This window comes from Heteronotia binoei, chromosome 14 (genome assembly GCF_032191835.1).
Source record: "Heteronotia binoei isolate CCM8104 ecotype False Entrance Well chromosome 14, APGP_CSIRO_Hbin_v1, whole genome shotgun sequence".
Lineage (NCBI taxonomy): Eukaryota > Metazoa > Chordata > Lepidosauria > Squamata > Gekkonidae > Heteronotia > Heteronotia binoei.
Window position 1 is genome coordinate 52,163,388 of NC_083236.1, and position 13,086 is coordinate 52,176,473.

General features: G+C 46.4%; 1 protein-coding gene across 1 annotated transcript in view; it reads right to left on the bottom strand.

The window, feature by feature from the left end:
• Positions 1-11,925: 11,925 nt before the first annotated feature.
• Positions 11,926-13,086, bottom strand: part of SHCBP1 (SHC binding and spindle associated 1) — a 39,671-nt gene continuing 38,510 nt past the window's right edge. Inside the window, exon 13 of the mRNA XM_060253842.1 lies at positions 11,926-12,704. Within this exon, the coding sequence (XP_060109825.1) occupies positions 12,391-12,704 (314 nt within the window). The 3' untranslated portion in view covers positions 11,926-12,390. The remainder of the gene's footprint in view (positions 12,705-13,086) is intronic.

Sequence of the window (13,086 nt, forward strand, 5' to 3'; positions counted from 1 at the left end):
TAACAATTGCTTGCAGCATACCCTTCCATGAGACAGGGCTCACTTTGTCAAATGCATACGTTGTTAATATAAATGCATTGGTCCAAGGCTTTTGTTTTATTTTTGAGCAGGAATGTAGTTCTGGCTGGCTTGGCATCAAAGGTGTGGCCTAATATGTAAACAAGTTCCTTCTGGGCTTTTTCTACCAGAAAAAAACCTGCATTGGCCTAATGGGTGTACACCATGCGTTTGATGAAGTCAGCTCTGATTCATAAAAAAGCTTATCTGGGAATAAGTTTTGCTACTCTTTAAAGGGCCTTGACCAGGATGGCCCCGGTGAACCTGATCTCCTCCAATCTCATGAGTGGAGAAGGAGGAAGAAGAGGAGGAAGAGAAAGGAGACAAGTAGGATTCATACCTCACCCTCCATTCTGAGTCTTACAGTGGCTTACTATATCCTTTCCTTCCTCTCCCCAAAACGTGCACCTTGTGAGGCAGGCAGGGCTGAGAGAGCTCTGAGAAAACTTGTGACTGACCCAAGGTCATCCAGTTGCTGCGAGGAGTGGGGGATCAAACCTGGTTCTCCAGATTAGAGTCCACCCCTCTTAACCACTACAACAAACTGCCACTCCTTGGATGGGAGCCTGCTAAGGAAACCCAGGGTCGCTACACAGAAGCAGGCAATGGCAAACTATCTCGGAACATCTCTTGCTTTGATGTTACCCAAAGTTGGCCATGACTTGATAGCATTTTACATTCACCTACAGGGCTTTTTTTTTAGCAGGAATGCACAGGAACGCAGTTCCAGCTGGCTTGGCATCAGGGGTGTGTGGCCTAATATGCAAATGTGCTCCTGCTGGGCTTTTTCTACTAAAAAAGCCCCGTGTGAAACAATGATGGCATCAGGGGCTGTGGCCTAATATGCAAACAAGTTCCTCCTACAAAAAAGCCCTGTATACACAGAGACGCAGTTTGGTTAAGTGCGTGGACTCTTATCTGGGAGAACTGGGTTTGATTCTCCACTTACAGCTGGAATGGCCTTGAGTCAGTCATAGCTCTCGTAGGAGTTGTATTTTTGGGAGAGCTCTCTTAGCCCCACCTACCTCACAGGGTGTCTGTTGTGGGGATGAAGGTGAAGGAGATTGTGAGCCACTCTGAGATTCAGAGTATAGTGTGGGATATAAATCCAATATCTTATTATTATTTTTTAAAGGGGCCACTAGACTCCTGTGTCATTTTGCTGCTAAAGACTATCACAGCTAAACAGCAACAGTATCACTGTCATCAATATAGATTCTTGGATCACAAACCAAAACTTGGAGGGTCAAGCTATCATTTAAATAAACATCCTGCTTCAATCCCTAATATACATACTCAATAAAAGGTAAAGCACCAGTCTTTTCCAACTCTTGGGTGACATTGCTTTCACAACGTTTTCATGGCAGACTTTTTACGGGATGGTTTGCCATTGCCTTCCCCAGTCATCTACACTTTCCCCCCAGCAAGCTGGGTACTCAATTTATCGACCTCAGAAGGATGGACAGCTGAGTCAACCTGGAGCCAGCTACCTGAACCAGCTTCCACTGGGATCGAACTCAGGTCGTGAGCAGAGGGCTCCGACTGCAGTACTGCAGTTTTACCACTCTGCGCCATGGGGCTCTTTACGGACTCAGTAGTAAAACATATATAAACACTTTGATTTACATTAAAATATACAATGTATGTTATGCAACTTTAAATAAAAATTATTCAGGGGAAAAAACCCGCATATAATCATGCACATTTATTGGCTTTGGTCCCTTCCTCTTCCCCCTTAGCCTGTAGGTGAACCTGGAGCTTTCCCCGCTTTGTTGGCAGATCCCAGATACCTCAGGGAAAGAGGGAGTAGTAGATATCCTTCCCCTGTGGCACGGGGTTGACTCCGGAATATTCTATAGAGGGAATCTTTTGATCAAACTCCAGATGTTATTGTTGACCCTCCCAACCTTGACTCTTCATTGGTATTGCTCTCAAGTTTTTGTTTTCATTAATTTCCCTGTTAAAATTAATTCCACATCCCAGAATACTTTGACTTTTCCCTCTTCCGCCCCCTTTGTGTAGAGTGATATGTATGCAGTACGGGCTAAAGAAACTTTTTTTAAAAAAAAAAAAAAGTAAAAGGGGGGGGGGGTAAGGTTTCCAAAACAATGTCTGTGAAGCCGGTTGGAGCCTTGCAATGTGTTCTATAAATACTGAAGGTTATTAATTCCATTGCGATGCGGAGCTCAGCCTGCCTCGCCTCCCCCTCATCCCCGGAGACACAGATGTTAATTTAAGGGTAATTCAGCTCATAAATACACATCCATCTTTCCCTAAATGAATCTTGACAACCTCCTCTTTTATAACTGGATAATTCTGGACCGTAATACAAACCTGCGCGCCGCTAATTTAAACATCAAAATGTTTAAAAGAAAAGACGCCAACCGTAGGTAAGATACAATCTTTAAAGGGAGAAATAAGGAATGTGAACTTACAGACTATCAGGAGTATTTTACAGCAGACTCTTCCCAAACCAGTTGCCCATTTAGACACAAGACCCAAAATTGGCACCTGGCATTTTGAATGTGCCCACCTACTCTGGCCTCATTTGGGGCAGGAGCTCACAGGAACGGAGCTCCGGAACCGCTAAATTTTATGGTGCTCTTTCTTGCTTGCTTCTGTGCTCCATTGTTCAAACCCCCTGAGAGAATTTTGCTGAACTCTTAAGATCTGACAAACTTCCTAATATTTCCCACCACAAAAAAAGGGGAAAACAACCAAAACATACAGATGGAAAACTTCGTCATGCCACTGGGACCCCCTAGAAGAAAACAATTTTAGAAGTGTGATGGCAGTAAGGAGAGCCAGTTTGGTGTAGTGGTTAAGTGCGCGGTCTCTTATCTGGGAGAACCGGGTTTGATTCCCCACTCCTCCACTTGCACCTGCTGGAATGGCCTTGGGTCAGCCATAGCCCTGGTAGAGGTTGTCCTTGAAAGGGCAGCTGTTGTGAGAGCCCTCTCAGCCCCACTCACCTCACAGGGTGTTTGTTGTGGGGGAGGAAGGTAAAGGAGATTGTGAGCCGCTCTGAGACTCTTCGGAGTGGAGGCCGGGATATAAATCCAATATCTTCTTCTTCTTCTTTATTATGACAGTTATAATTCAAGAAGCATTTTAATGTAGATGCTGAGTGGATATAATTCAGTCCACCTTCCGGTGATGTCAGGGGTGTGTGATATATGCAAATGAGCCATGCAAATGAGTTGCGCTAATGTGCTCCAGCACCTCTTTTGCTACAAAATGACCCCTGCACCCACTGCTATAGAAGGCCAGGAAATGGAATATGGCTAGGTGGCACAAAATTCTACCCTCTTTAGGAGGATTGTGCTTAGAGGCAGGATTATAGCTCAGTTTGGGGAGGAGCCCTGGCCCAGTGGTAGAATGTCTGCTAGACACGCAAAAGATCCCAGGTTCCATCCCTGGCATCTCCAGTTAAAGGACCAGGCAGTGGGTGATGTGGAAGACCTCAGCCTGAGACCCTGGAGAGCAGCTGTCAGCCTCAGCAGACAATACTGACCTTGCTTTTGTCCACCCTGAATGTTGTCCATCACTTTCTTCCACTGAGATGACAGCCAATTGCTCAGCAGCCTGATTGGGGCCCCAGGTTGCATGTTTGACACCCCTGCTCTAGCTATTTTCACCCCCCCAGACTTCAGCAGACATTTGGCAAAGCAAGCATTTGGTTGTATCCTTGGCCTCCCAGGAAGCAGCAGCAAGAAATGCAAACGATCCAGTTGAAAACTTAGAAACCAGCAGTTGGCTAAAGGTGTCCCTGTTTTTATATGAAACACTGATGGAACTTGGAAGAGACAGGAAACCAAAGCAGCAAGAGACACAAAAGACCTCTTACAAAGCAAGTTCCCAGCTGACTGCAGTGCCAGATTAAACCCTGTGGAGGCCCCTAGGCAGTCGAAATCTTGGGGGCCTCCTTGCAAATTATCTCAAAGTCTGAGTGCCTGCCCCACTGCCCATGGCCCCACTGCAGCCTGCAGGCACCTTCTTAAAAGCCCCTTTTACTAAGCTGCAGGGGAGAGGCAGAGAGAGGCAAACTTGGCAACAACGCCAGCAGCAGCCACACCAGGGAAGCTGGGCAAAGAGCAGCTCAGTTGCTGGCTGTGCGTGCAGGCTGGGAGGGCTGCAAGCAGGGAAAAACCGGGGTGGGGGGGGAAGCTGGCCCAGGGCCCCTAAAGGCATGGGGGCCCATAGGCCAGTGTAGGGTTGCCAAGTCCAATTTAAGAAATATCTGGGGACTTTGGGGGTGGAGCCAGGAGACTTTGGGGATGGAGCCAGAAGACATTAGGGGTGGAGCAAAGATCAAGGCTGTGACAAGCATAATTGAACTCCAAAGGGAGTTCTGGCCATCACATTTAAAGGGACGGCACACCTTTTCAATGCCTTCCTTCCATAGGAAATAATGAAGGATAGGGGCACCTTCTTTTGGGGCTCATAGAATTGGACCCCCTGGTCCAATCGTTTTGAAAAACTTGGAGGATATTTTGGGGAGAGGCACTAGATGCTATACTGAAAATTTGGTGCCTCTACCTCAAAACACAGCCCCCCCCAGAGCCCCAGATACCTGCAGATCAATTCTCCATTATTTTCTATGGGAATAAATCTCCCTAGGGAATAACAGAGTTCCCAGCAGACATTTCCCTCTCCTCCCCCCACTTTCTGACAACCCTGAAGCGGGGGGGGGGGCTCCAACCCGGGGGATCCCTTCCCCCACCTGGGGATTGGCAACCCTAGGCCAGTGCCTACTTGGCCTACTTGTTAATCCGGCTTCGGCTGACTGCAACTGTAAAGCTCAAGGAACTAGTCTGTATTAACCTCAACCTACGCTGTTGGGCAATATGGTAGTTACAAGAACAGCTCTGAACATAGGGTTGCCAATCCCCAGGTGGGGGCAGGGTATCCCCCGGTTTGGAGGCCCTCCCCCCGCTTCAGGGTCATCAGAAAGCAGGGGGAGGGGAGGGAAATGTCTGCTGGGAACTCTGTTATTCCCTAGGGAGATTTATTCCCATAGAAAATCATGGAGAATTGATCTGCGGGTATCTTGGGCTCTGGGGGGGGCTGTTTTTTGGGTTATATGCACCAAATTTTCAGTATAGCATCTAGTGCCTCTCCCCAAAATACCCCCCAAGTTTCAAAAAGATTGGACCAGGGGGTCCAATTCTATGAGCCCTAAAAGAAGGTGCCCCTATCCTTCATTATTTCCTATGGAAAGAAAGAATTGAAAAGGTGTGCCGTCCCTTTAAATGTGATGGCCAGAACTCCCTTTGGAGTTCAATTATGCTTGTCACAGCCTTGATCCTGGCTCCACCCATAATGTCTCCTGGCTCCACCCCCAAAGTCTCCTGGTTCCACCCCCAAAGTCCCCAGATATTTCTTGAATTGGACTTGGCAACCCTATCTGAACATCTTTTGCTTCAGCTGAGGGAATTCTGCAAACACGTTGGATCTTAAGCTGCACTTGTCGGACATTTTTACTTGCCCTTGCTCATGGTAGCCTGTGCCACTCCCCAAAATGTACCCAGGGGAGAGCAGACTTTTGCAAACAGCTTGGGATGCCTGCAGCAAGAAGAGGAGGGGGAAAAATCGGGAAAACTCTAGCTCAAATAGAATTGCCTCTTGCACCTGCTGGATCCAGCTCAAAGATTTGTTCTTCTAAACACAAGTTACTTTTTAACAGGCCAGAAGGAAACCTACTTTCATTTATCTCGATGTTTCATCTTTCTGCAAAGCCAAATACTCAAGAGTAAAAAAATGTCCAGGTGACAATAGAGCCAAGCATTGATCGCTCCTAACTTGCCTTATTAATCATTTATCAGCATTTTTTAAGAAGAGAAGCTCTGGAGATATTGATTTGCCACGAAGATCCAACTGTAACACCTCCTTCCCACCCCCCAGCACACGGCAACTTGCACGGAGAAAGTATTTTACATTCTGCTTTATTGACCATGATGAAGATGTCTGAATATTGGTGCTTAGTTATAGGAATGCTCAGGGTCTTTTTTGTAGCGGGAATTCCTTTGCATGTTAGGCCACCCCCCCCACCCTCCCGATGCAGCCAATCCTCCTGGAGCTTACAGTAGGCCCTGTACGAAGAGCCCTGTAAGCTCTTGAAGGATTGGCTACAGGGGTGGAATTCTAGAAGGAGCTCCTTTGCATATTAGGCCACACCCCCTGGTGTAGCCAATCCTCCTGGAGCTTACAGTAGGCCCTGTACAAAGAGCCCTGTAAGCTCTTGGAGGATTGACTACATCGGGGGTGTGACCTAGTATGCAAAGGAGCTCCTGCTACAAAAACGCCCTGGGAATGCTTGTGTTGATGAGAAAGAGTCTTTGGGAAGAGCAAACACAGGAGGGTAACAAGATCTTTGTGCTGCCCCAGCAGCAAGATGAATTATGGCACAATCTATGCTAATGGGAAATGCTTCATGGCTGCCGACGGGGTTGGTAACCCACCACTTTCAGATGCCAACCCTACTTTCCACGCATACAAAGTGTCTAAATCTGGGGTGTCAAAGGTGCGCCCCGAGGCCTGAATCAGGCCCCCAGAGAGTTCCTATCAGGCCCACAAGCAAGTCTGCTTTCTCCTCTCTCTCTCTTGCTCCCTTCTATGCCACAGCTTGCTTTACCAGGCTTGCTCAATAGTACAGGAGCTACAGAGTGAAGCCTCTGTTTTTTTTTTCCATTGGCTGAGGCTCCTCCCTTGGGGGAGCTTGCTTTGCCAGGCTCTCTCAATCACACCACAGAGCTACTGAGCCAAGTCTGTTTTCCTTCTACTGGCTGAGGCTCCACCCCCTCTTCATCCCCTGGGGAGGGAGGGAAACAGCCCGAGCTTCCTTTGCCCAGCTCCCTCAATCACATGGGAGAGATACAAAATATTTAATTTTGTTTGTCTGTGTCCTTTATAAAGTTTATATCTCCATTACTTGGCATTACATTTTATGACACACATGGCCTGGCCCGACAAGATCTCATTTATGTCAGCTTAGTTGCAGACAGATGTCTGGACCTAAACTCACAACCTTATCCTCCCTTAAAGGGGGATATTTCCTTTCTTAGCTTTCTCCATGCAACGTATGGGATCAAGCACTGAACTAGGATCTCAGAAAGGTTCAGAGTGGTATTTAAAATGCCTCTCCCATTTTATTTTATTTTTTAAGTTAGATTCAGCTCCATTGTAATTTAAATCCTGTGTGCTGCAATGCTGAACACAAGTTCAGCCAATTTGCATGGCTCTAGCAAAACGAGGACCCAAATTATGCAGCTCTAGGGGAAAAGAAGGGCCTGAAAATTCTCCCCTATCAACAAGTGAAAAGTTTATTCAGCCACCTCCGCTGCTTCTGATAGGTCAGCAGGTATTGCCTGAACAATTTATTGTTTAGTAAGCACAAAGTAAGAAACCTGATCGGTTTGGTTTGAAATGAGAACTAGCAGCTAATACCCATTTGCTGGACTCCTGCCGAATTATGGTTCTCTTTGTGTCTCTCTCTGTGGATTCTGTACCCCGACCATAACGTTCTATAGCCTAAACACAGACCATTCAATTTTGCCACTCCATTATATTGGAAACGCAATTAGCCCACATTGGGGAGAGCTAGTATTTAGAATGGAATGCACCATGCAATGCCCCCTTTTTTCCTGACTGGTCCAATATTACCCAACAGGTTACCATGACAGAGTGGCAGTCTCAAACCTGAGTATCTCAGTTCGAGTCCAGGGGTCCTTTCCCACCCCCCACCCCACCCCCACAATCTCGTTGAGCCTTTTTAGAATTCTGATACAGGGTCATGGGCACAACCACAAAATGGCTGCCATAGGAGCAGTGTCAACCACAAAAATGGTTGGCGTGGGAGACTGGGCCACGTAAACAGATAGAGCAAGCCCAAGTACAGGGGAAAAGGGTATTACAAAAAAAAAACTGGGAAAGAGGCGTAAAAGAATAAAACCAGTACTGTGTCCGCAGCTGTTGCTGAAACAATGTTATTTTGACCTGCACAGTCAATCTGATCTCCACACTGGGGACTCCTGTTCTCCTCCAGGAGTAACAAGTACACACACCATGCCGGCTCTCCATATTCCATTTTAAAGTATTACTTTTTTTGAAGTTTCACTTTACATATTAGCTGAAAAGTCAGAACAGATAGAACGTATCTCTCCTTTGGGCTGAGATTCAGTAACTGCCTTCACTTTTTAAAAAACGATAAAGCAGAAAAGAAGGGTCAACTCAATGTGTTTCTGAAACAGTAGGATCTCAGCACAGCCCATAACCTTCAAAAGGGAGCTCCCAAGCATATGCCTCCTTTAAGAACCATTCCAAGTGATGAGCTGCAGATCAGAAAAAGCACTGAAGTTTGCTGTCCCTTGCTCCCAAGGTTGTTAAAGTTGAGCCAAAGCCACATCAGAAACAACCGCCCCCTCTTCTTTGTGTTTTTTTAGAAAGGGGCAAGAATGCTGAGAATGTACAGGAAACGTAAGGTTTTCTAAACTAATCGATCGACTCGAGGTTAAAGGTGCTTGGCTACAACACAACATGTCGCCTTTCCCTCCTCAGCAGCCAGGAAATGAGGCATGGAAAATTAGTTACAATCAACTCCTGTAATTGGGAGACTAAAGCCATATTTGGCTCGCAAAGACTCAATCAAAGGAAATAAATATTTGAGGTGCCTAAGTGGGAGGGACTCGGGGGGAAAGATATAAAACAGCTTGAAGGAGCAATAAGTACACCTCCATTGTATTGACAACACAATTTGCAGAAAAGAGCTCAGACTGTTGACAACCCGAATCGGTCTTCCCCTACATTCCCTTGGCGCTGACTGCAATCTGCAGGAACATTCTAATTTTCAGCCGGGCTCTTGAGTGAACAGAAGTTTACATAAGGGCCCATTTGCACAGGAAAGAGCGTTAGTAGTGTTTAGAACACTAGTAGTGTTAGTAGTGTTTAGAGCGTTAGTAGTGTTTAGAGGCAGCTACAAGCATAGCCAGCTTCAAGAGGGGATTGGATAAGCAGATGGAGCAGAGGTCCATCAGTGGCTATTAGTCACAGCTTGTCGTTGGAACTCTCTTACCGCTTTCGCACACAGCTTACCTCGCAGTCACAATCCTGTTCCCTCCGCAGCGTCCGGTCGGATTTCCCACCATCTGCGCCGGAGTTACAGGAAGTGCCGCAGCTTCTGCGTAGCAAACGTAAACTGGGTTTTAGCGGTTTACGTTTGCTACACAAAAGCCGCGGCACTTCCTGTAACTCCGGCACAGATGGTGGGAAATCCGACCGGACGCTGCAGAGGGAACAGGATTGTGACTGCGAGGTAAGCTATGTGTGAAAACGGTATTTGTCTGGGGCAAGTGATGCTCTGTATTCTTGGTGCTTGGGGAGGAGGCACAGTGGGAGAGCTTCTAGTGTCCTGGCCTCACTGGTGGACCTCCTGAGGGCACCTGGGGGTTTTTGGCCACTGTGTGACACAGTGTTGGACTGGATAGGCCACTGGCCTGATCCAACATGGCTTCTCTTATGTTCTTAGAACAGAAGCACTAACCCTGCTTGTTCCAGACAGCTTGTACACGTTTCTGAGTGTGAGACTGTCAGAAAGAAGAAAAAATTTTGAAGTCTTGTTACTGTTTTTATGGCTGCTGTTTTTGTCAATTACCAAACATAAAGATAGTATATACACGCTTCAAGAGAGCACAGAATACATAACTCTTGTATTTTCAGTCACAACAGCCAGGGCTTGTTTTGTAGTAGAAACTCCTTTGCATATTAGGCCACACACCCCTGATATAGCCAATCCTCCTGAAGGCCCTGTACTAAGAGCCCTGTAAGCTCTTGGAGGATTGGCTACATCGGGGGGTGTAGCCTAATATGCAAAGGAGTTCCTGCTACAAAAAAAAGCCCTGACAACAGCAGGCCTGTATGATAGGTCAATATTTTCCTCTCCCCATCCCATTATAGGTAGCTACAAGGTTGCTGAAGATCAGCTCACCTAAGGGCCACCTCGCAAGTTTATGGCAGATTTGAAACAGGAAAATTCTGGTTTAAGGCTCATATCTTAACCTTTGCACTACCTTATCATTATATGTAAATCTGAGCTGAGGTGTAACATGTGGATCAAAAAATCCACAAAATGATACCTCAGGCAAACATGTAGTATTTTTCTACAAGCTGTGGGAAAGCCCCAGGTTTCTGGAAAAATATAAGTTTTTTAAAACTACAATATCAGTGGTTAGAAAAAAACCCAAATTACAAAAGCCGTGTCTGCTTCTTTAAGGGAAAATGTGCCACTGAGATCTTACAAGGCTACATTATATCTAAGCAGGCATTTGGTGGACTGATAGACAATCTACTGCCAACAGTGCTGAGGATTCCAGGCCTCTGTGTCGAGGGGGCGGAGACATACAAAGCAGAGGTAAAAGAGGAAGGAAAAGTAAAGCTGGGATGAGAGGGGACCCAAAAGGTGGGAAAAGGAGAAAAAGAGGGGGCAGAGGTCACCACAGGGAGAAACAGAAAAACGGTAGGGAGAGGAGGAATGGTGCTGGCAGAGGGGACACAAAGTGGGAAAGCAAAAGCGAGTGGGAAAATGAAATTCCCCCTGTGAATCCTCATCGGTCCCCTGTTCATTTAAAACAGGGGTGGCCAAACTGTGGCTCGGGAGCCACAGACGGCTCTTTCACACATATTGTGTGGCTCTCGAAATCCCCACCACCTTGTCAGTCAGCTTAGAGAAGGCATTTGTTTTTTAAAAATCACTTCTCCGAGCCAAGCCAGCTGGCGGCATGGAAAATGCATTTAAAGTTAAAGTTGCTTTCTTTCCACCTCTTCCCCCCTCCCCCCATTTGCCTGCCCTTCCTTCTGACTCTCAAACAGCTGACATCCGTGTCTTGCGGCTCTCAAACATCTGTTGTTTATTCTGTGCGGCTCTTAGGTTAAGCAAGTTCGGCAACCCTTGATCTAAAACAAAATGCATTAAAGCCTTTTAAAATTAAAAAGCTGCATTTCCATGTACTGTATCTACAAGTATTAGCCATCTAGATGGAGTAGAAGCCATATAAACAATGGCCCTCCCAGCTGAAGAATCTACTCAACATTTCAAGCAATCACTTTACAGGTCCAAGTCCAAGTACATCCGCTCTTGCCATACACATAACCTGAGAGCAGGATGCCTTTTTTTGCCGCCAAGTCACAGCCAACTTATGGGGTTTTCAAGGCAAGAGACATTCACAGGTAGTTTGCCATTGCCTGCCTCTGTGTAGCAGCCCTGGACTTCCTTGGTGGTCTCCCATTCAACTATAACCCAGGCTGACCCTGCTTAGTTTCTGAGATCTGAGGAGACTGGGCTAGTGTGGGCTATCCAAGTCACGGCAGGTTGCCTTATTAGGGCTTGGTATTTTTGGCCCTTGCCAACAGCAATCTGAATTCTTTACTGAAATCCAAATTCACTCCTCAGCTACAGGCAAAACATTGCACAATTTGGATTTCAAAAAAGAGGCAGGAGCTAGATTAGCAGATTAGAGAGCCAGTTTGGGGTAGTGGTTTAAGTGTGTGGACTCTTATCTGGGAGAACCGGGTTTGATTCCCCACTCCTCCACTTGCAGCTGCTGGAACGGCCTTGGGTCAGCCATAGCTCCCGTAGGAGTTGTCCTTGAAAGGGGAGCTGCTGTGAGAGCCCTCTCAGCCCCACCCACCTCACAGGGTGTCTGTTGTGGGGGGAGAAGATATAGGAGATTGTAAAACGCTCTGAGTCTCTGATTCAGAGAGAAGGGTGGGATATAAATCCGCAGTTGTCTTCTTCCTCTGCAGCCTCCTTCAAGATTGCACATCATTCCAAAGTTTAGACAGACCGCTCAATCTATAAACAAAAGAGATCAAACAGCCACTTCCTAAATATTTTATTTAAACACAGCTGAAACTGGTATACTGCCATTACATGGGAAGCAAACACAACCTTTGAGTTGTGGTTAAGAGATTAAAAAAAAATCTACATAATTGCTCACTCTCCACTTCTGGTAATGCCTAGGGCTTTATTTTTATTTTTTATTTTAAAAAGGGGGGGAGTGTTATATTAGAGTTAAATACTATAATAAAATAAGTGAAGCACTGAATAAAGGAGACGAAGCTCATCAAAGAACGGCCACATGACAAAAGTTTTGTTGTTCTAGGGTTCTAAACCGGCCATCAGGAATACAGGGTTTCATTTGTGCAAGGGGGAGCACAAGTTGTGGCGGTGGTTAAAACCAAAAATAAATACACTAGAATCACACTGAAGCAAAAGCGCACAAAAAAGAAAGGTTGGAGGGTGCTGGGATTGTTTTATGTCCTCACAGCCATGTCCGGAAATCAATAAAGAAACGTTCCGAAGCTGCCTTTCCCATTTCGCCTGAACTGGTTGCCCACGATGGACACAAACATTTCCTGAGACATCAAGTTGTCATCTGCCTCCGTGATGCCCAGGTGACTCAACCTTTTCTTGCACAGCTGCTGCTTCTTCAGAGACACGGCCGAAAGTTCGTTTGCGATTTCGGAATTGCCCTTGGCGTGATCTGAGGCGTCCCCTCTCCCATAGAAGTCTAATTCGCCACTGGCCTGTTGGTGCGATTGTTCGCCTACCGTGCCGACAGCTTCACCAGAGGCCTGGTTATTCTGGATCTTTCCTAAGTCAGAAACAAATAATAACATGGAAATACGTAATGATCCAAGTTACTGCCTTGCACCCAGCCTGACCCAGGGTACATGGAACCAAGACGAGCAACGGTTCCATTGAGCCCGGAGATGTTACAGTGCAATTATTTTTGATTATGGCAGAATAGCTCTGACCTGGATGACCCAGGCTAGCCTGATCTCATCAGACCTCAGAAGCTAAGCAGGGTTGGCCTTTGTTAGCACTCATATGGGAGACCACCAAGGAAGCCCAAAGTTCCTAAGGAGAGGTAGGCAATGGCAAACCAGCTCTCAACATCTCTTGCCTTGAAAACCCTATGGGGTCATGATGAGTTAGCTGTGAGAAAGAGGAGGAGACTGTAGATTTATACCCCA